The sequence below is a fragment of the Oncorhynchus mykiss genome, chromosome 11 (genome assembly GCF_013265735.2).
Source record: "Oncorhynchus mykiss isolate Arlee chromosome 11, USDA_OmykA_1.1, whole genome shotgun sequence".
NCBI classification, from domain to species: Eukaryota; Metazoa; Chordata; class Actinopteri; order Salmoniformes; family Salmonidae; genus Oncorhynchus; species Oncorhynchus mykiss.
This window is the reverse complement of record NC_048575.1, coordinates 15457929-15480108: the sequence shown is the minus strand read 5'-3', so window position 1 is coordinate 15480108 and position 22180 is coordinate 15457929. Positions and strand designations below refer to the sequence as shown.

Here is a 22180-nt window from a genome sequence, read left to right as displayed (position 1 = left end):
CTTTTCTCTGAACATTTTGGCAGTATAATGTATGCAGTTTACGCACAGTACATGGTTCTGCTGTCAATATTAACAATACTGATGCATTTTCTGATAAATTGTTATATGACAAAAATGAGTCACTCACACCAGTTATATAGCCTTTACATATGTGTTATATAGCCTTTACATATGTGTTATATAGCCTTTACATATGTTATCATATCGTTGATGTCTAAATGATAGGCACTGTGAAGAATGTACTATATTTTGAAATCTTTATTAATTAAGCTATCATCTCAGACTTATCAAATGAAAGTTCATATTTGAAATCAGAATAAAATCAATGAAACATCTGCAGTTATTTAATTACTTTTGCTCAATTTTGGCACTTGGTACAATTAAGCACATTTAGGCACAGTTACTCCTTTACGCACAACAATGACGCAGCCATTATGATGCACTATTCAAACACATACAACTCATCAGGTAGACCACACGAAACTGTATGTCATCCCGTCAGTCAGTTATAGCTTGTTGGACGTCTCCGGGACCACGAGCCCCTGCAGACGGAGGTGACAGATCTTCTTCACTTCATCGATGGCGCACGCCCTCTCAATGGTGCGCTCGTTCCGGAGCCGCTCCTCTAGCTGCCGCAGGATGGTCGCCTTGTTGTTCATCCGCGCGCAGATCACGAAGGGGAAACCGAAGTGGTCCTTGTATTCCGTATTCAGCCGGGCCATGCGAGAGACCTCCGCGGTGGTCAGCGTGTCCAAACCGGCCTGGACCTGTTCCTCTCGCGACTCCCGGGTCAGAGTCCCACTCTGGAGGTCTCTACCCGTGAGGTCGGGGTGAACTCTGAGGATTCCCTCTTTACCTGTGGATAGTAGAGTTTAGCTAGTTTTTCCAGCATCGGACGACTATCGCAAATTCAACATGAATTGATTAATAGAATAGCGTGTAGTAAAATATATTTCACATCCACGTTTAAAAACCTTATAGTTTAACAATCTCTCGTTGGACTAGTAACTTAAAGGTTGCAAGTTCGAATCCCCGAGCTGACAAGGTACAAATCTGTCGTTCTCTCCCTGAACAGGCAGTTAACCCACTGTTCCTAGGCCGTCATTGAAAATAAGATTTTGTTCTTAACTGACTTGCCTAGTTAAATAAAGGTTAAAAAAAAAATAAAAAAACAATCTCTCACCAGCTGAATGTAAAAAAATAAAAAAGATATTACATTTTAAAGAAAGAACAAATAACTGCCTATGGGTTATCCATTCATCCTTGGCTATACCTGATTCGGTGAGGGCATCGATGAAGTCATTTATACTGGCCTCCAGGTCAGCAAGGCTCGAGAAGGGACGGCGGGACCATACTGCGGCCGTTATGAGTGGACATTTCTCCACCACGTTACCGAAAACATCCACAAATTCCTCATAAGGGAGATAATTCACTGATCCGATGTCCATATTAAACTCTACTGTCTCGTCTGCACAGACTCATTAGTAGCGGCCCCAAAACTGCCCTTTGGACAGGTCAACAGAAAAGCCCAGCATGCCAACACTGTAGGGTTATTGAACTCCGGGACAACAAGGCGCGATGACCCCTCATGCCTTCTTATGTCCAGATTTGAAGTCTTACTAGTTTATAATGCAACCCGAACCTTGGCCTGTTTGTTATATTTCAAAAGGTTTGAATTGAGATAAAGTGGTCTTTCACAGTTTTTAATTTGATGCGAGCCAGGTGAATGACACTATTGCGTCTCAGAACACCGGAACGGCAGGCGTAGCTCTGGCGCCACCAGTCGTGCAATTTGTGCCTTTGCTCCCCACCCCCTATAAATATAAAACACCACTGTTCATTCCCAATGTCACTCAGACGTAATATAAAAGCCACAAAAACAGTGATAATTTCAAATACTTTATTTCAAATATTTGAATAATTTCCAGAACTCAGATGTACAAACATACCGAAAACTAAATCATTGTTATTAATTTTAAAAAAATAACTTCACATAGGAAATAAAAGACAGAATAATCCAGCTGTCAAAATGATTGAAATATCTCTTCTCCAAAAGCAGTAATAACATGATTAATATTGAATTAATATGTTCACAAAAACAGGTTGTGTTAATTTTGACATCCATTACTATGTTACAATGTTAAATATGACTTTATCAATTCCTACAGTGACGGAGCTACTAGCCTTTGATACAAAAACAGTTTTAATTGACATATTCATTGTTAAACATATTTGGATAAAGCAAGTCATCAGTGCATTTGAAATCCACAGCATTATACAAATATACACTACCAGGATATAATAGGAGAAATCCTTATGGCACAGAAGAATTAGAAAGACAGGCCACTGCTCTCACTGACATGGTTTCAGAGGATTGTCACCATCAGTCTCCATGGCAACCCTGTCAGACAGTGTTGTGGTGGTTGTTGTTGGGGCCTCTCCAGTGGAGTGGGTCTTGCAGTATTGGTTCTGTGACTGTGCTTGATGACCCTTTTCTTTGGCCAAGGCTGAGAGATCAGATTTCACAGGTGCATTCTGGTATAACACATGACTGCAGCGCTTGTCCAGGATGTTATGGTAGAGCTAAAAGAGAAATCACGACTTTAATGGAATGACGTGCACTGAGGTTTGTTGTATTGTTTGAGCCTCACCTTCTCCTCCATGTCGGCCAGTTGGTCATCCATGAAGGCCACCAGCTTGGAGAAGTGAGGGCGGTCCCGAGGCTCCAAGGCCCAGCACTTACACATGATCGAATACCTGCAGGAGGGAGGAAGGGAGGGGGGATAAAACCTCTTTTACAGTTCCTATATTTGATAATAATTACAAGGGGAATGATGTAATGTTATAGATGTAGGTGCAGAGCGGTTGTGGATACTTACACAGATTCACTAGCGTAGTACGGCTGCTCCATCTTAAAACCTCTCTCTATCATCACATAGAAGTTGTTGTCCACCTTTATCCCTGGGTAGGGGGTCACACCTGAGAGAGAGAGAGAGAGAGCGCATATCACTTAATACAGTGCCTTCAGAAAGTATTCATACCCCTTGACTTATTCCACATGATGTTGTTTTACAGCCTGACTGCAAAATTGATTATATCAACAACAAATTCTCACCCATCTACACACAATACCAATGACAAGGTGAAAACATGTTTAGACATTTTTGCAAACATATTGAAAATGAAATACAGAAATATCTAATTTACAGAAGTATTCACACCCCTGAGTCAATACTTTGTAGAAGCACCTTTGTCAGCGATTACAGCGATTAACATGATGCAGCCACCACCATGCCTGAAAGTATGAAGAGGGGTACTCAGTGATGTGTTGGATTTGACCCAAACATAACACTTTGTATTCAGGACATAAAGTTCATTTCTTTGCCATATTTTTTGCAGTTTTACTTTAGCGCCTTATTGCAAACAGAATGCATGTTTCAGAATATTTGTAATCTGTACAGGCTTCCTTATTTTCACTCTGTCATTTAGGTGTCACGCTGGTATAAAGGATTTTGGAGACAGGCGCAGGAATATACAATAGGGGTTTTTAATACACCCAAAACAAACATGTATCCAAAAACAATGGGCTGTACCCAAACAAACGACACGATACCCGTAACACACAATATATAAAGCACGCAGCATAACAGCTGCACCAACGCATAGGTACTCACACCACCAACACATAGGTACTCACACCACCAACGCATAGGTACTCACACCACCAACACATAGGTACTCACACCACCAACACATAGGTACCCACACCACCAACACATAGGTACCCACACCACCAACACATAGGTACCCACACCACCAACACATAGGTACCCACACCACCAACACATAGGTACCCACACCACCAACACATAGGTACTCACACCACCAACACATAGGTACCCACACCACCAACACATAGGTACTCACACCACCAACACATAGGTACTCACACCACCAACACATAGGTACCCACACCACCAACACATAGGTACTCACACCACCAACACATAGGTACTCACACCACCAACGCATAGGTACTCACACCACCAACGCATAGGTACTCACACCACCAACGCATAGGTACTCACACCACCAACACATAGGTACTCACACCACCAACACATAGGTACTCACACCACCAACGGACATGGGAACAATAACCGACAAAGACAGAGGGAACAGAGGGCACATATACAACATACTAATCAGGGGAAATGGGAACCAGGTGTGTGAACCAGGTGTGTGATCAGACAGGACAGTCTGGGGTTGATGATAATGAATTCCGTTCAGTGAAGCCTAGAAAACCGGTGACGTAGACCTCCGGGAACTGGTGTACAGAATGAGCAGCAGTACCTGGGGATCCATGACATTAGGTTAGTATTGTGGAGTAACTACAATGTTGTTGATCCATCCTCAGTTTTCTCCTGTCAAAGCCATTCAACTCTGTAACTGTTTTAGTCACCATTGGCCTCATGGTGAAATCCCTGAGCGGTTTCCTTTCTCTCCGGATCTCCCCGGTACTGATGCTCATCAGTACCTCATTCTGTTCACCACTTCCGCAGGTCTACGTCTCCGGTTTTCTAGGCTTCACTTCACATGATCATCAACCCCGGATTGTCTTTACAAGGACGCCTGTATCTTTGTAATGACTGCGTGTATTTATACACCATCCAAAGTGTCATTAATACATTTGCTATGCTCAAATGGACATTCAATGTCTGCTTTCATTTGATTTTTACCCATCTACCAATAGATGCCCTTCTTTGTCAACTGAAAAATCTCAATGTAATCCATTTTAAAAAGTCACAGGGAGTGAATTCTTTCTGAAGGCACTGTATCAGGGAAAACGTCAAGTTTTATTTGTCACATGTGCAAGTACAGTGACATGTTTAACTTGCAAGCCCTTCCCAACAGTGCAGTATTAAATACATATCAAAATAGTATAACAAAAACAAACACGAGAAACAAGAAAGAAAGAGAAAAACCAGGAGAATGTAAGCTACAGGGTCAGTGCCAGTACCAAATGCACACATTGTGTGTGTGTAGTTCGTACCCACTGGGACAGATGTCAATCTATCGTCTATTCCACGTTGTTTCCACGTCATTTAAACTAAATGAACATTGATTCAACCAGTGTCCAGTGGATATTCTTATTTTTTTGTGAACAAAAGTATGCTTTTTGAACCCTTCCACCCCCATCCCATCCCACCCCACCCTCCCCCACCCCATCCCCATCCCATCCCACCCCACCCCACCCTCCCCCACCCCACCCCCATCCCACCCCACCCCCATCCCACCCCATCCCACCCCATCCCACCCCACCCCACCCCACCCCCATCCCACCCCACCCCACCCTCCCCCACCCCACCCCACCCCCATCCCACCCCATCCCCATCCCATCCCACCCCACCCCACCCTCCCCCACCCCATCCCCATCCCATCCCACCCCACCCCACCCTCCCCCACCCCACCCCCATCCCACCCCACCCCACCCTCCCCCACCCCACCCCCATCCCACCCCACCCCACCCTCCCCCACCCCACCCCACCCCCATCCCACCCCACCCCACCCTCCCCCACCCCATCCCCATCCCATCCCACCCCACCCCACCCTCCCCCACCCCACCCCCATCCCACCCCACCCCACCCTCCCCCACCCCACCCCCATCCCATCCCACCCCACCCCACCCTCCCCCACCCCACCCCCATCCCACCCCACCCCACCCTCCCCCACCCCACCCCGATCCCATCCCATCCCATCCCACCCCATCCCACCCTCCCCCACCCCATCCCCATCCCATCCCACCCCACCCCACCCTCCCCCACCCCACCCCCATCCCATCCCATCCCACACATACACTGACACCCTACAATACAATCAAAAGTAAGAGTAGGTATGTTTATGTAGCTACCCAGAGAGAAGACCTCCCACAGCAGGATACCATAGGCCCAGACATCGCTCTGCATGGTGTACATCCCCTGGAAGATACTCTCTGGAGCCATCCACTTCACTGGCAGACGCACCTGCAACACAACACACACACACACACACACACACACACACACATCAGTCACACACACTGACACTGGATTCTGAGAACACAGATGTCACTGACACAACAGAGAATTTGTCGAATACAGACAAACTCTCGGTTTCCACTATAAAGCACAGTCACAAAGTCAAAATTGGCTATTGTAAAAAAGCAGGATTATTTCATTAGCTTTTTAGTCTTACTTGAAGGTTAGAGTTAGGCACAAGGTTAGCAATGCAGTTAAATGTAGGTTTAAAATCACATTTTAAGAAGATAAATAGCAGAAATAGGAAGGGTTTATGTGGTAACTAGCAGTGCTTGACTGAAATAGGTGCTGGTACTCATTGTGGGTGCCGGTACTGTTAATATTTAGGTGCAGGAGCTTTTGATACTACAATACTTTTGAGCTAATATTCTATAAGAGGAACAGGAGCTCAAGAAGTTGAAAATTGAAGGTGACGACCGAAACACTCCCTCCTGTATATAGTCCTTACATTTCCTCTCACTACGTAGTTGGAGTCATTGTCGATGTCCCGGGCCAGTCCAAAGTCCCCGATCTTTACTAGTCCACCCTGAGTCACCAACACGTTCCTGGCAGCAAGGTCACGATGGATACACTGGAGACAGATACACACACCCAGGACACAGAGAGGGTGTGACGATGTCGGGTACAGGCCAGGGAGTATTAAGATTTATTGCAGTGAGCGCAGCCTTGTATAATTCTGGGGGGACATGGTGAAGTGAATATGGTGCCATGTGTAGTGTGTAGTTTGCAGTATTGTTGCTCCACATACGTGTTTGGAGGACAGGAAGTCCATGCCCTTGGCCACCTGATAGGAGAAGCTGAGCAGGTCGTCGTAAGTCAGCGCCTCCTCCTCCTCCTCCTCCTCCTCCTCCTCCTCCTGCAGCTCATTTAACTCCTCATAGATCCCTGGACCTGAGGATCAACAGTGATCAACAGGGATCAGATGGGATCAACAGGGATCAACAGGGATCAGCTGGGATCAACAGTGATCAACAGGGATCAGCTGGGATCAACAGTGATCAACAGGGATCAACAGGGATTAGCTGGGATCAACAGTGATCAACAGGGATTAGCTGGGATCAACAGTGATCAACAGGGAGTAGCTGGGATCAACAGGGATCAACTGTGATCAACAGTGGTCAACAGGGATTAGCTGGGATCAACAGGGATCAGCTGGGATCAACAGTGATCAACAGGCATCAGCTGAGATCAACAGGGGTCGACAGAATCCACTGGACAGCAGTGGGGAGATCCTATAGATATTTTAAGTAAGTAAGCAAGCCTATTTCTTAATTTGTGTGTGTGTGTGTGTCTACCCCACACTGACCACCAGAGGTGTTCATGGGAGAAGAGTTGAGGCTGATCAGGGCAATACTCTCTTGCCCTCTAGTGGTGGTGGGGGACATGGGGATGTATATGCTGTCCACTGGCCTCTGGAACTCACTAAGAAGAACACAGACAAACATTAGCACATTAACCCTCACAATCATACCCCTACTTCACCATGAGAGTAGCCTACAATCCGGTTTCTGAATTAAACTAAACCTTGACACCCCTACATTAACCCCAACCTGGAGCTCCTCTTGGGCAGGTTGTGGTAAAGTCTGCTGAAGCGGTCCCTGGTGAAGGCGTCTGTCAGAGACTTGTGGTAGAGCTCTCTGTTGTTCTTCAGGTAGTTCAGCAGGTCCCCGTTACGGCAGTACTGAAATATCAGGTACGTGGGCCCTGTCAGAGTCACATAGTGTCAGAGTCACACACAGTCACAGAGCCACACAGAGTCACAGAGTCACACACAGTCACAGAGCCACACACAGTCACAGAGCCACACACAGTAACAGAGTCACACACAGTCACAGAGCCACACACAGTCACAAAGTCACACACAGTGTCAGAGTCACACACAGTCACAGAGCCACACAGAGTCACACACAGTCACAGAGTCACACACAGTCACAGAGCCACACACAGTCACAGAGCCACACACAGTTACACACAATCACAGAGCCACACACAGTCACAGAGTCACATAGGGCCCTGTCAGAGTCACATAGTGTCAGAGTCACACACAGTCACAGAGCCACACACAGTCACAGAGCCACACACAGTCACAAAGTCACACACAGTGTCAGAGTCACACACAGTCACAGAGCCACACAGAGTCACACACAGTCACAGAGCCACACACAGTCACAGAGCCACACACAGTTACACACAATCACAGAGCCACACACAGTCACAGAGTCACATAGGGCCCTGTCAGAGTCACATAGTGTCAGAGTCACACACAGTCACAGAGCCACACAGAGTCACAGAGTCACACACAGTCACAGAGCCACACACAGTAACAGAGTCACACACAGTCACAGAGCCACACACAGTCACAAAGTCACACACAGTGTCAGAGTCACACACAGTCACAGAGCCACACAGAGTCACACACAGTCACAGAGTCACACACAGTCACAGAGCCACACACAGTCACAGAGCCACACACAGTTACACACAATCACAGAGCCACACACAGTCACAGAGTCACACACACAGTCACAGAGCCACACACAGTCACAGATCCACACACAGTCACAGAGCCACACACAGTCACAGATCCACACACAGTCACAGATCCACACTCTCTGTTGTTCTTCAGGTAGTTCAGCAGGTCCCCGTTACGGCAGTACTGAAATATCAGGTACGTTGGCCCTGTCAGAGTCACATAGTGTCAGAGTCACACACAGTCACAGAGCCACACACAGTCACAGAGCCACACACAGTCACAGAGCCACACACAGTAACAGAGTCACACACAGTCACAGAGCCACACACAGTCACAAAGTCACACACAGTGTCAGAGTCACACACAGTCACAGAGCCACACAGAGTCACACACAGTCACAGAGCCACACACAGTCACAGAGCCACACACAGTTACACACAATCACAGAGCCACACACAGTCACAGAGTCACATAGGGCCCTGTCAGAGTCACATAGTGTCAGAGTCACACACAGTCACAGAGCCACACACAGTCACAGAGCCACACACAGTCACAAAGTCACACACAGTGTCAGAGTCACACACAGTCACAGAGCCACACAGAGTCACACACAGTCACAGAGTCACACACAGTCACAGAGCCACACACAGTCACAGAGCCACACACAGTTACACACAATCACAGAGCCACACACAGTCACAGAGTCACATAGGGCCCTGTCAGAGTCACATAGTGTCAGAGTCACACACAGTCACAGAGCCACACAGAGTCACAGAGTCACACACAGTCACAGAGCCACACACAGTAACAGAGTCACACACAGTCACAGAGCCACACACAGTCACAAAGTCACACACAGTGTCAGAGTCACACACAGTCACAGAGCCACACAGAGTCACACACAGTCACAGAGTCACACACAGTCACAGAGCCACACACAGTCACAGAGCCACACACAGTTACACACAATCACAGAGCCACACACAGTCACAGAGTCACACACACAGTCACAGAGCCACACACAGTCACAGATCCACACACAGTCACAGAGCCACACACAGTCACAGATCCACACACAGTCACAGATCCACACACAGTCACAGTCGCACACACAGTCACAGTCGCACACACAGTCACAGAGCCGCACACAGTCACAGATCCACACACAGTCACAGATCCACACACAGTCAGTCGCACACACAGTCACAGAGCCACACACACAGTCACAGATCCACACACAGTCACAGAGTCACACACACAGTCACAGAGCCACACAAAGTCACACACAATCACAGTCACACACACAGTCACAGAGCCACACAAAGTCACACACAATCACAGAGTCACACACACAGTCACAGAGCCACACACAGTCACAGATCCACACACAGTCACACACACAGTCACAGAGCCACACACAGTCACAGATCCACACACAGTCACAGAGCCACACACAGTCACAGATCCACACACAGTCACAGATTCACACACAGTCACAGTCGCACACACAGTCACAGAGCCACACACACAGTCACAGATCCACACACAGTCACAGAGTCACACACAGTCACAGAGTCACACACAGTCACAGATCCACACACAGTCACAGAGTCACACACAGTCACAGATCCACACACAGTCACAGAGTCACACAGTCACACAGCCAATCACAGAGCCTGTGATTGGCTGTCGTACCTGAGCCAGTGCATGCCCCCAGCAGGTTGACGATGTTGGCATGCTGTCCGATGTGAGTCAGCATCTTCAGCTCTGACATCAGAGCCTCCTTCTCTACTGTCTCATGCTTCTCTGCATGGGCAAATGTTACCACTCAACAATGACCTGAGAGACTTCACTGGTGCAGGGTACAATAGTATGACAAAAGTCTCTTCAGCAAACACCAACACTTAGCCAGCAGGGTAAAACATCACACAGGTAAAACCCTGTACCTTTCAGCATCTTGACAGCCACCTGCAGGGAGACTCCTGGCTTGCTGATGCCGTAGGCTGTAGCCTGAAGCACCATGCCAAAGGCCCCAGAGCCCAGCTCCTTCCCTGGGGAGAAAGACCACAACAACACAGGGTTGGTGGGAATACTATTTGTGAGGCTGGAGACTAGAGATTCCCAAGTAGATAAGTCATTCCACTGGTACATCTCCCCAGTCTTACCCAGCTCCAGGTTCTCTCTGGGGAACTCCCATTTCTGGTCATACTGGAAGTCTTTGAAGTTGATGTAGATGTAGTCGTTGTCATTAGGCCCTACCATCTGGATCATCTGCAGCTGACTCTGGTACTGGGGTTTCTACACAGGAAATATCAGGAAGGTGTGTGACAAAGAGGGTGCACATGTGTGTGTGTGTGTGTGTGTGTGTGTGTGTGTGTGTGTGTGTGTGTGTGTGTGTGTGTGTGTGTGTGTGTGTGTGTGTGTGTGTGTGTGTGTGTGTGTGTGTGTGTGTGTGTGTGTGTGTGTGTGTGTGTGTGTGTGTGTGTTTATGTGTGTGAGTACCTTCTTCCTGATGAAGTAGAGCAGCGCCAGGCTGACCAGCATCAAAGCCAGGAACAGGACCAGACTGGACACTTTCAGGAGGAGTTGAGAGGAGGCTGGTGGAACAGATTTAACTGATAGAAAGGGGAGGAAGGGAAGCGCTACTAAGGTACACAACAGTACATTTTGGTAGACAGAAGGTGCTCTTTGGTAAAAGGGGTGAATTGGTCATCAAAAAGAAAGGTGGACCAAGGCACTCTTCATATAATTCATTAAAATGCCTTTATTTGTATGGCATGTTCAATAGAAACAACGTTTGAAAAAAATCATACAAATAAATGCATTTTAATGAATTATATGAAGAGTGCCTTGGTCCTCCTTTCTTTTAGATATAACTAATGTCTGACTATAGCGATGCCAATACTGTGACCAATTCTGTTGCACACTGGGACAACCGTTATAAACGTATTTAAAGTTGTCAATTATTTTCTGAGGACACATTTTTCCTGACCGACCACTTACATTGTATGTTGAACAGTGTCTCACTGCAGTGAGACTGTGAGTGGACAGAGTTTGTGATGCAGCACTTGACAAAGTCCCCCACCTCGGTACTGTCCCTGGTACTGAGGATCCTCTTATGACAGAACTGGTCTGAGTCAGAGAGCTTCGGGGGTGGGGCAGGGATCTCCTTCCAGGCTGCAGACTCTGACTGACAGCTGGCAAAGAGCACAGGTTAACACACACAAGTTAACACACACAGGTTAACAGACACAGGTTAACAGACACAGGTTAACAGACACAGGTTGACACACACAGGTTAACAGACACAGGTTGACACACACAGGTAAACATACACAGGTTAACAGACACAGGTTAACAGACACGGGTTAACACACACAGGTTAACACACACAGGTTAACAGACACAGGTTAACAGACACAGGTTGACACACACAGGTTAACAGACACAGGTTGACACACACAGGTAAACATACACAGGTTAACAGACACAGGTTAACAGACACAGGTTGACACACACAGGTTAACAGACACAGGTTGACACACACAGGTAAACATACACAGGTTAACAGACACAGGTTAACAGACACGGGTTAACACACACAGGTTAACACACACAGGTTAACATACACAGGTTAACAGACACAGGTTAACAGACACAGGTTAACACACACAGGTTAACATACACAGGTTAACAAACACAGGTTAACAGACACAGGTTAACACACACAGGTTAACAGACACAGGTTAACAGACACAGGTTAACAGACACAGGTTGACACACACAGGTTAACAGACACAGGTTAACACACAAAGGTGAACACACACAGGTTAACTGACACAGGTTAAAGATGGATTGCCAAGTAGGGGGAAACAGCGCCCCCGTCCGCCCCAAGGTCGTTGTTATTCCGAAGCAGAGGTGGGTAGCATTGAGCATCAGGGTAAAAACATGTGATTGCATCAGCAGGCAGTTAAGTAGGGTTGCAGGAACAGTCACGTATGATCTTTTACACAACAGTGTCGTTTCACAGCAAGGATAAACTGATATCATGATATGCCCTGCTCCTATCGATATAATTTGATGTCGTTATCATATCAAATGATCGATATTGGTGCCTACCACTACAGAGCTGAATCCTAACATTAGAAACTGACCTAGATCTAATACCTGTCATTGGTCAAAGAGCAGGAGCTCCAGGTGAGTTTGAAGGGAAGGGGGGTGTTGGTTTCACAGGTGATATTGTCTCCATTCTGTAAGAGACTGGGGGTGGGTGTACCTGAGAGACAGAGGATAAGGACAGGTGTCTTACTGAGGAGTCATGCACACAATCACACATCTTATCTATCTGGGCAATCGGCTGTCACTCACCTGCCACACACAGAGAGAGGGTCTTTGTGAGGTTCAGCTCCCCAGCCTCCAGGTGTAACTGGTACTCTCCTGGCTCTGTGTTACACAACTCCAGAGTCCTGGGGAGAAAGGGAGAGATGATGAAACCACAGGGAATCATATATAGTATCCACATCAAACCTCATCAAACTACTGTACATAAACATAACTACATCTGACTTTCTCTACCTGCTCTTCCAGAGCCGTGTGGGCTCAGGGCACTGGGTCTGTCTGCTGTCCGGGCCCAGCCAATGGCAGCGTAGGAGAGGGTGTGAGGAGACCAGGGCCCGCAGACAGAACCCTGGCTTCTCCTGGGCTGAGATGGTACTGCTCTCATTCAGCTGGTCGATGGAAATGAAGCCCTTCTCTGAGGACACACAACACAGGAAATCACATGTAGATCACGTTTTGGGCAAAAACATGCAGGCAGGTGGTGATAAAGAGAGAATCACAACAAGAATGTGTCTGAGAGATTTGTAAAGACCAAGTACAGATAGACATTTAAAAGGGAATGTTTGACTGAAAACAAAGGTAACAAGGAGGATTCAGTGTTGTAGCCTATAAACTGACCCAGGACCTGGACATGGGTGGATTTGACCTTGTTCTTGTTGCCTCGGCATGTATAGATTCCACTGTGGTTCACTGTCACCGACTCAATGAACAGGTAGGTCATATATATTTCTTTATATGTGAGTTGATGTATGGAGACCTGGAGGAAAATATGGTATGCTGCATTACATTACATGAATACAGTGAGGAAGTAGTGATGGGGAAGGTGGAAGGGGGTTTCAGCAGAGTGAAGAGAAGGCTGATAAAACGTGAAAAAAAGATTGTCAGATTGATAAATCTTACTTGGTTGTCAGGCAGCCACTGTGTGGTGCTGTTCTCTTTCTGCCGACAGCTGAGCAGCAGGGGCTGCCCAGGACTCACAGTGATCTCTGGAGCCTCATCATCCTCACCACTGGCACGGTCCAGATCTGAGGCACACACAGAAAAACACATATGGTGTCATGCTCACGCTATAGTGTACTGTAAATGTAATATTGTAATTTGATGACTTTTGTTCCACCGTTAACTTACCGTAATCATATAGTTGAGAACACACCTCTCCCTGAGAATTGCTAGCACAGCACATAACTGTTGTCCTGTAGTAATTTTTACTTTTCTCTTTGTTGTTAGCCCTCTCTTTGATCGTAGAGGGAATGTCTGTCCCATCATTACCTTTTCTGTTGGAACGGAGGAGAAATTAAACGATGGTACGGCTGCTATTGATGGCTGAGATTGAAATCATGTATAGCCATTGCTTTATAAAACTTTAAAGCAATACCCTGAAAATAATTATTTTGGATTCTATACATTTTCATTGAAATCTGGTGAGACCGTACCCAGTCTTGTCAAGGTTGTTGAACCATTTGATCCTGGGTTTAGGGTTTCCCTCTGAAGAACACTGATAGTCTGGTAAGAAGCCTCTTTTCCCAGGGATAAATTTCAGCTGTGGTTTTGTGGGAAGTCCTAGATAGGTGGATTGAGCCGTAGCTATGAATTTTGCATCAAACATAATTTCAATGCGGTTCAGAATCAATATGGTGCTATAGATTCAACTCAGATACAAGACATGAATATTGTGTAGATCTGAATATGATTTCAAATGATTGTGTGGTTAGGAACATAACTTTTGATAATAATTTTGTAGCAATGGAGAGGATGCTGTGAATATGGTTTCGGGTAGTCTGAGGAGGTTTGAGGTCCAAAAGAGCTAGAGTATTGGGTCATGTGGCTGTCACTCACTTAGCAGAGGTACGACCAGTAGAGAGAGGGTCAGAGAGGAGTTGATCCCGCCTCTCTCACAGCTGAATGTGTACTCTCCAGAATCACTCACATGTGTCTGTAGTATGGTCAAGGAATAGCCCCTTCTGTTGGCAGGGCAAACAAGTACAGATGAAGACAGCAGGGAGGCAATAGTACACCCCTATGGATGCAATAACAATACAATAACACAGTGGCTTTGAGGCACCAGGTAAAACAACAAACACACACACACACACACCTTTTTGGGTCAGCTCCACGGCTCCAGCTGCAGACAGGGTCTCCTGGGAGGCTCTGCATGGTGATCAGGAGCCTCTGTCCAGCAGGGACCTCTAGTCTGGTAGGACCAGAACCATTCAGATGGGTTTCAGACAGAGTACACAACCGTCCCTGGAACACAGAACAACATGTCACCATGTCAGGGAGAGAGAGAGTCAGAGAGGAAGACCAGCTCTAAAATTATATGGCTTTTGAAGGTAAATAGAGATCACTATTCAGAATATTCATTAAGTAATTCCGTCACAAAGGTCAGATAATCACCAAACTTTGTACCAGAAGCCCTACCAGAATGTCAATTGTACATTCAGTTGAATTTCTATTTAAATAGCAGTTCTGCTTTTTCTCTTTGACTTGGTCACATTTAAAGGATTGCATCTATAAGCATGCGTTCTGAAAACTTTTTACACTGTGTATTACAGGAACAGTGCCTTCAGAAAGTATTCACACCCCTTGACTTTTTCCACATTTTGTTGTGTTACAGTCTGAATTTTACATGGATTCAACTGAGATTTTGGCTCACTGGCCTACACACAATACCCCATAATGTCAAAGTGGAATTAGGTTATCATTTTTTTAAACAAATTGATTAAAACTGAAAACTGAAATCCCATGAGTCAATAAGTATTCAACCCCTTTATTATGGCAAGCCTAAATAAGTTCAGGAGTAAAACATTGCTTAATTTCACCATGAATGGTGACTTTAAAACAGTTACAGAGTTTAATATCTGTGACAGAAGAAAACTGAGGATGGATCAACAACATTGTAGTTACTCCTTTTGTCCTCCCGAGTGGCGCAGTGGTCTAAGGCACTGCATCTCAGTGCAATATGCGTCACTACAGTCCCTGGTTCAATTCCAGAATGTTTCACATCAGGCCGTGATTGGGAGTCCCATAGGGCAGCGCACAATTGGCCCAGCGTCGTCAGGGTTTGGACAGGGTAGGCCGTCATTGTAAATGTCCTTCACCTATCAGCAGGACAATAACCTAAAACACAAGGCCAAATTTACACTGGAGTTTCTCACCAAGATGTGGAATAAAATGTGGAATAAGTCAAGGGGTATGAATACTTTCTGAAGGCACTCTAGGCCAGTAGGTGTGGTGATATTTCACCAGTACTACCTATGAGTTTACTACCTATGAGTTTACTACCTATGAGTTTCTACCTTCCTCTCTTATACATTTTTATTATTTTCACCTTTTCAGAGTTATGTTATTAAGGCAGCAGAATTTCGTTTTTATTATCCTCTAAAAAATTCACAAGATTCTTCAAGAACACAATACGACAGACCTACAAAATGATCAGAGCAATTCTGCATCCTTCTGCAATGCAATGTGAAATGTCATTATGCTACACAGCCTATAGGCCTGCCATCAGAAAAATACAGAACATAAATAAAGGTTTACTGTTTGTGAGGTTGATCTCAAAAGGACACTGCAAATGTACAGTGACTCAAAATACTGTAATTATAATACAGCTGTGTTACAGTAATGATTACAGTAATAATACAGTAATAAATCTGTATACAGTAATAATACTGTAAAATCATATTACAGCATCCCTGCTGTATTGCAAAATTCCAGTATTAAGCTGGCAACTTTACTGCCAGTACAATGCTGTACATTTCAAGGGAAAAGTTTACAGTATATGTTGTTTCTTCATTTATGGCATTGTGTGGCAAATTCCATCTGTCCACGTTGCAGAGATCAGCACAGCTTGGCCGCCGGAAAACGTGTGGTGATCTGGCATTTGCCCCAGTGCTTTTGATTTGGTTTAATACAAAATATTGATGTAAAAGCATTGAAAGGAGGGACAAAGTACTGCAAAGTACTGCTGTTAAGACTGATTTTCCCTCATGATTTGTCAACTCGTGCACAATTAATCTGTGCTTAAATCGGGTCAACTGTAGCCTACTGATAACAACCACAGCTGCAGGAAGCCTAGAGAAGGCTATGCCCTCTAAACCCATCTGGGCGAGGGGAAACGAAACGCTAATGTCATGTATTTACAGCCTAAGCTATGTCTTTACAGCCTAAAATAGGCCACATTTAATATCTTTATTTTTCATAAAAGTGTTTTGTTAAAAAGAGCATTTATCTATAGGTACAGCATTGTTTCAGAGACCTTGCCATCACGTATCCTGAAAATGTGAAAAAGTCCACCCCCAGAGACTCTGAGGGAAGACTTCATCCTGAAAATGTGAAAAAGTCCACCCCCAGAGTCTCTGAGGGAAGACTTCATCCTAAAAATGTGAAAAAGTCCACCCCCAGAGACTCTGAGGGAAGACTTCATCCTGAAAATTTGAAAAAGTCAATCCCCAGAGACTCTGAGGGAAGACTTCATCCTGAAAATGTGAAAAAGTCCACCCCCAGAGACTCTGAGGGAAGGCTTCATCCTGAAAATTTGAAAAAGTCAATCCCCAGAGACTCTGAGGGAAGACTTCATCCTGAAAATGTGAAAAAGTCAATCCCCAGAGACTCTGAGGGAAGACTTCATCCTAAAAATGAACAAGGAAAGAAAAGGATACCTGTTCTACACAGATTATCCTTGGCACACTGCTCCAACAATTAACTTCAAATGTCATAAAACAGAAAAATTAGGCAATTGTACATTGATTCCACCCCCAAATTTAACATTAATATTTATAATATTGGCACTGTGAAGGTTCAAGGTTCGGAGGCCAGTCTGGATCAATTTGTCCATTACTTCGACCAAATTAGAAGGAGCTATATGAGCTAAGGCAGGAATTTCTCAGCTACTACCATCCACTCTACAAACAGTCCCATAAAAAACACAGGACCAAACCAACAGCTGAATCAGAACCCACCCACCAACCAACCAAACCAACCAATGCACCAACCCAGCTGACCCCCTCCATCCCCATCTCACAGCCTGTAATTACACACATCCCTCCTGCCATCCTCCATAGACCTGACGAGAAACCAGACATTATACTAGTGATAGACACCAATGTAATGTTTATATCAGAGAACAAACTTATACCAAATAAAAAAGTGGAAACGTTATACTGCCCCACAACAGAGGGAGCTATTGAGCTCTTGACTGTGGCCCAGCTTGGCTCCCCTAGCCATATCATCATTCCCCTTGGGATCAATGACCTGCGAGCCTAACAAGAGAGGGTGGCCACATCACTAAGGGGAGTGATGGAGAGGGCCTCCACCATCTTCCCTGTTGCAAAGATTGTAATATCTAACCTGCTCCAGAGGAGAGATTTTCATCCTGCCACCATCCAGAGGGTAAATGCCAGCCTCTCTCAGGAATGTGTGCTATGGCCCATCATACACCTGGCCCACCATCCCACCCTCAGCCTGGACTGTCTTTACGACAATGTAGACCTGTACAAAGAGACAGTCCCCACCTTCGTTAAAGGATGTTGCTCCGGATGGCCAGTCCACCTCACCTGACAGACCAGTCATCAACTCCCTGAGACAAATCAGACGCTCCTTTAGAACTACGTCCGGTGGTGCCTCACAGAGACTGGAGAACAGCCAGCAACACTGCCCCCCACACCACCCTCCACCACTTCCCTACCAGGAACTGCATGCAGATACACTGAACTATGCCATACTGCCTTCCACACCTACCTCTTCAATTTCCCCTAGATGTGTCCATAAACCAGAATACACATTTATTTGTTGCTGGGATTTACCTCCCCCCTGTTGCCATGGCGGATGCTATTAGCGCTATATCTGAGTGTTTAACACCTTTTTTGTCCTCGCAGTTGGTCATTTTAAGGGTTTTGAATCTGGATTGGCTTCCCTCTGCCTCAGATCAATTTAAGAGTACATGCATAGATTTTAATCTGACTCAATTGATCTCAAAACCCACACAGCTAAATATGAAAGCCCTATTTATTCCTCTGGCAGATAAAGATGCCTCTTTTAAACTATTTCGAGTCAAAGATAGATCTAACCCTTGGTTTTCTTTGGAGCTATCTGAGCTCATTCAGATGAGAAATCAGGCCTGGGCCAAAGCAAGAAAAACTGACTCTGTAGCGGACTGGCAATCTTTCAGACAACTGAGATAATTGAGATACAGATGTACTATCTCCATTTATTTCCCTCACCAACTTTAAACATCAGCTATCTGAGCAGCTAACCGATCGCTGCAGCTGTACATAGTCCATCTGTAAATAGCCCACCCAATCTACCTACCTCATCCCCATACTGTTTTTATTATTTTTATTATTTACTTTTCTGCTCTTTTGCACACTAGTATCTCTACTTGCACATCATCATCTGCTCATTTATCACTGCAGTCTTAATCTGCTAAATTGTAATTATTAGCTCCTATTGGCCTATTTATTGCCTACCTCCTCATGCCTTTTGCACACACTGTATATAGACTTTATTTTTTTTCCTACTGTGTCATTGACTTGTTTATTGTGTTATTGGCTTGTTTATTGTTTACTCCATGTGTAACTCTGTGTTGTTGTCTGTGTCACACTGTTTGCTTTATCTTGGCCAGGTCGCAGTTGTAAATGAGAACTTGTTTTCAACTAGCCTACCTGGTTAAATAAAGGTCAAATAAATAAAAAAATAAAAATAAAAATAAGAAAGCTAGATCAAGCTAATTTTAAAACTCTATCTCTGACTCTGCTGGTGATCCTTATACATTTTGGAAAACTGAAAATGCACTGAAGCGTAGAAATTGCGCTTCTTTCTGCATAAGCAAGTTCTGTTTGACTCTGGCATCATAACTGAGAAGAATGGGATAAGTGATGTTTTTAATTATAATTTTACCTCTGCAAGCTTTTTATTTGAGAGAGATGGTGGTTTAATTGACCCTGGTCAGTCAATCGACTGCTCTTCCCTCCGCCAGCCTCTAGCTGACCCGACAGTTAACCCCTCAACTTCTAGTGAATCTTTGTTTTCATATTAACAATTTACTATCTGTGATGTGCTTGATGCCTTGCTTAAGATTGATGTAAAAAAAATAAATCCACTGGGGCTGATATGCTTGATCCAGTTTTGCTGTAGCTCTCTGCCCCCCTGATTGCTGAATCATTAAACCATATTTTTACCTAATGATTAAATCTGGTACTATCCCCAAGGTTTGGAAAGCAGCCCATGTACTCCCCCTTCACAAAGGTGGTGACCCTTGTAATCTAAATAATGACTGCCCTATTTCTAAACTTTCTTGCCTAACTAAAATATTATAATCGTTGACAAATTCTCAGCTAAGATCTTTCTTATCTTTGAAATGTATTTTAAATGTACATTGGTAAGGTTTTAGAATAGGTCATAGCACTATCTCTACTGCATCCCTAGTTATAAATGATGTGGTTAACTGTATGGATAAAAGGCAAGATTGTGCTGCCCCCTTCATTGACCTATAAAAAGCTTTCCTCAATTAGCCTAGACCAGACTGCATATAACTGGTTTAAAAATGACTTGACAGATAGAACTCAACGTGTTCCTACTGATGGTATTAAATCGGGTTTCCTGGATATTACGAAAGGTGTTCTGCAGGGGTTGATTCTGGGTCCTGTACTTCTTACTGTTTACATTAACAATGTTGACTGGTTTGAAAATAATTGTCACCTGCACTACTTGTATGCTGATGATACTGTTGCGTATGCTATCTGCCTTCATTGAACCACAAAAAAACTATATTGACCTGAATTTAGTATTGAACGCATATAGAGACTACTGAGTTAGGTAAATCCGTTATTCTGCACCTTATTTGTGGAACAATCTTAAATGTGATGTTTTGTTGCCTCTAGGGAAATTCAGAATGCTGATTGAGGACCTAATTAACGATGAATGGGCTTGTTTTTTATGACCATGTTTTTCTTTCTGTTTGCATTTTGTATTTATATTTTAAAATGTGTATTTTAGGTAATTACTGGAATTCATGGTTACTAATAATAATGAATGGCTGTAATGGGCTTCCATTATTAAATGATTATTAAACAGGAACCGAACGGAGGACACGGGTCTTTCTTTACTGTCCGTGACATACACTGAGTGTACAAAACATTAGGAACATCATCCGAATATTGAGTTTCACTCCGTTTTATCCTCAGAACAGCCTAATTTCGTCAGGCCACGGACTCTACGAGGTGTCGAAAGTGTTCCACAGGGATGCTGGCCCATGTTGACTCCAATGCGTCTCACAGTTTTGTCAAGTTGGCTGGATGTCCTTCGGGTGGTGAACCATTCTTGATACACACAGGAAACTGTTGAGCATGAAAAACTCAGCAGCTTTGCAGTACTTGACACTCAAACCCGTGAGCCTGGCACCTACTACCATACCCCGTTCAAAAGCACTTAAATATTTTGCCTTGCCCATTCACCCTCTGAATGGCACTCATACACAACCCATATTTTAATAATTTTCTCAAGGATTAAAAATCCTTATTTAACCCACCTCCTCCCCTTCATCTACACCGATTGAAGTGGATTAAACAAGTGACATCAATAAGGGGTCATAGCTTTCACCTGGATTCACCAGGTCAGTTTGTAATGGAAAGAGCAGGTGTACTAATGTTTTCCCGCAACAGTCACCGGCTGCAGCTCGCCCACTCTCCTTTCTCGTCCCTGGCTAATTTCCTTGAACAACTGTTTGAAAACCTGGATGAGGCCAAAACCTGATGTGCCATAGGTTTAGAGTGGGTGACCGGTCAATTTGGTCAATTATAATCCCACGGATGCACAGTTTAGCCACCTACCTCCAGGCTGGTGATACAGTGCGCTCGATGTGAGTCTCCCTGAGGCTGCGACGCGTTTCCATCACAACGGGCGAACAGCAACAGGAGCGCAGCTGGAGAGAGAACAAGATCAGCGAAACCCAAGAGTTTATAACAGCTAATCAACACGAATAATCATCAACATGTTGTAATGTTTTTCTTTCAGATAAAGACAAAAAATACAGCTTTTGATGCATTTAAAAAAATACAAAATTATGCGCAGCAGGTGGGTGATATGTCTATTGGGGAAATTGGGACTATGGGAAAGTATCAAATTCAGCATATAGTGTAGTGCAACAGAATATAAAACGTATTTTGACAATATATAGGCTGGGATTGTTATTTTAGGGTTATCGAATAAAACAGTCGTTGGACATAAGACAAACAAATGTAAATAACGCGATTAGAGATAATAATATTCAATTGATTATTTTGGGAATTAAAAACGT

General features: G+C 44.7%; 2 protein-coding genes across 2 annotated transcripts in view; both read right to left on the bottom strand.

The window, feature by feature from the left end:
* Window positions 1–240: 240 nt before the first annotated feature.
* Window positions 241–1524, bottom strand: urad (ureidoimidazoline (2-oxo-4-hydroxy-4-carboxy-5-) decarboxylase). Its single transcript, XM_021620280.2, has 2 exons — window positions 1274–1524; window positions 241–856 (listed from the first exon to the last, which is right to left on the bottom strand). The coding sequence occupies exons 1-2, from the start codon at window positions 1446–1448 to the stop codon at window positions 507–509; spliced, it is 525 nt and encodes a 174-aa protein (XP_021475955.2). The 5' UTR covers window positions 1449–1524; the 3' UTR covers window positions 241–506.
* Window positions 1525–1886: 362 nt separating this feature from the next.
* Window positions 1887–22180, bottom strand: part of LOC110535338 (fms related receptor tyrosine kinase 3) — a 102563-nt gene continuing 82269 nt past the window's right edge. The window contains 23 exon segments of the mRNA XM_036936644.1: window positions 1887–2583; window positions 2652–2757; window positions 2880–2979; window positions 5912–6023; window positions 6526–6648; window positions 6826–6968; window positions 7384–7499; window positions 7628–7781; window positions 10246–10356; window positions 10497–10601; window positions 10716–10848; window positions 11053–11165; window positions 11554–11747; window positions 12718–12826; window positions 12919–13016; window positions 13126–13303; window positions 13507–13645; window positions 13789–13913; window positions 14017–14162; window positions 14322–14448; window positions 14725–14849; window positions 14984–15132; window positions 21714–21805. Of these exon segments, the coding sequence (XP_036792539.1) occupies window positions 2353–2583; window positions 2652–2757; window positions 2880–2979; window positions 5912–6023; window positions 6526–6648; window positions 6826–6968; window positions 7384–7499; window positions 7628–7781; window positions 10246–10356; window positions 10497–10601; window positions 10716–10848; window positions 11053–11165; window positions 11554–11747; window positions 12718–12826; window positions 12919–13016; window positions 13126–13303; window positions 13507–13645; window positions 13789–13913; window positions 14017–14162; window positions 14322–14448; window positions 14725–14849; window positions 14984–15132; window positions 21714–21805 (3029 nt within the window). The 3' untranslated portion in view covers window positions 1887–2352.

What these genes read in the sequence shown, in the direction of transcription:
- urad (XM_021620280.2), bottom strand. Translation starts at nt 1,448, where the DNA reads ATGGACATCGGATCAGTGAATTATCTCCCTTATGAGGAATTTGTGGAT. An exon ending in CGATGCCCTCACCGAATCAG is followed by an intron (nt 857 to 1,273) that starts GTATAGCCAAGG and finishes TACTATCCACAG; the next exon opens with GTAAAGAGGGAATCCTCAGA.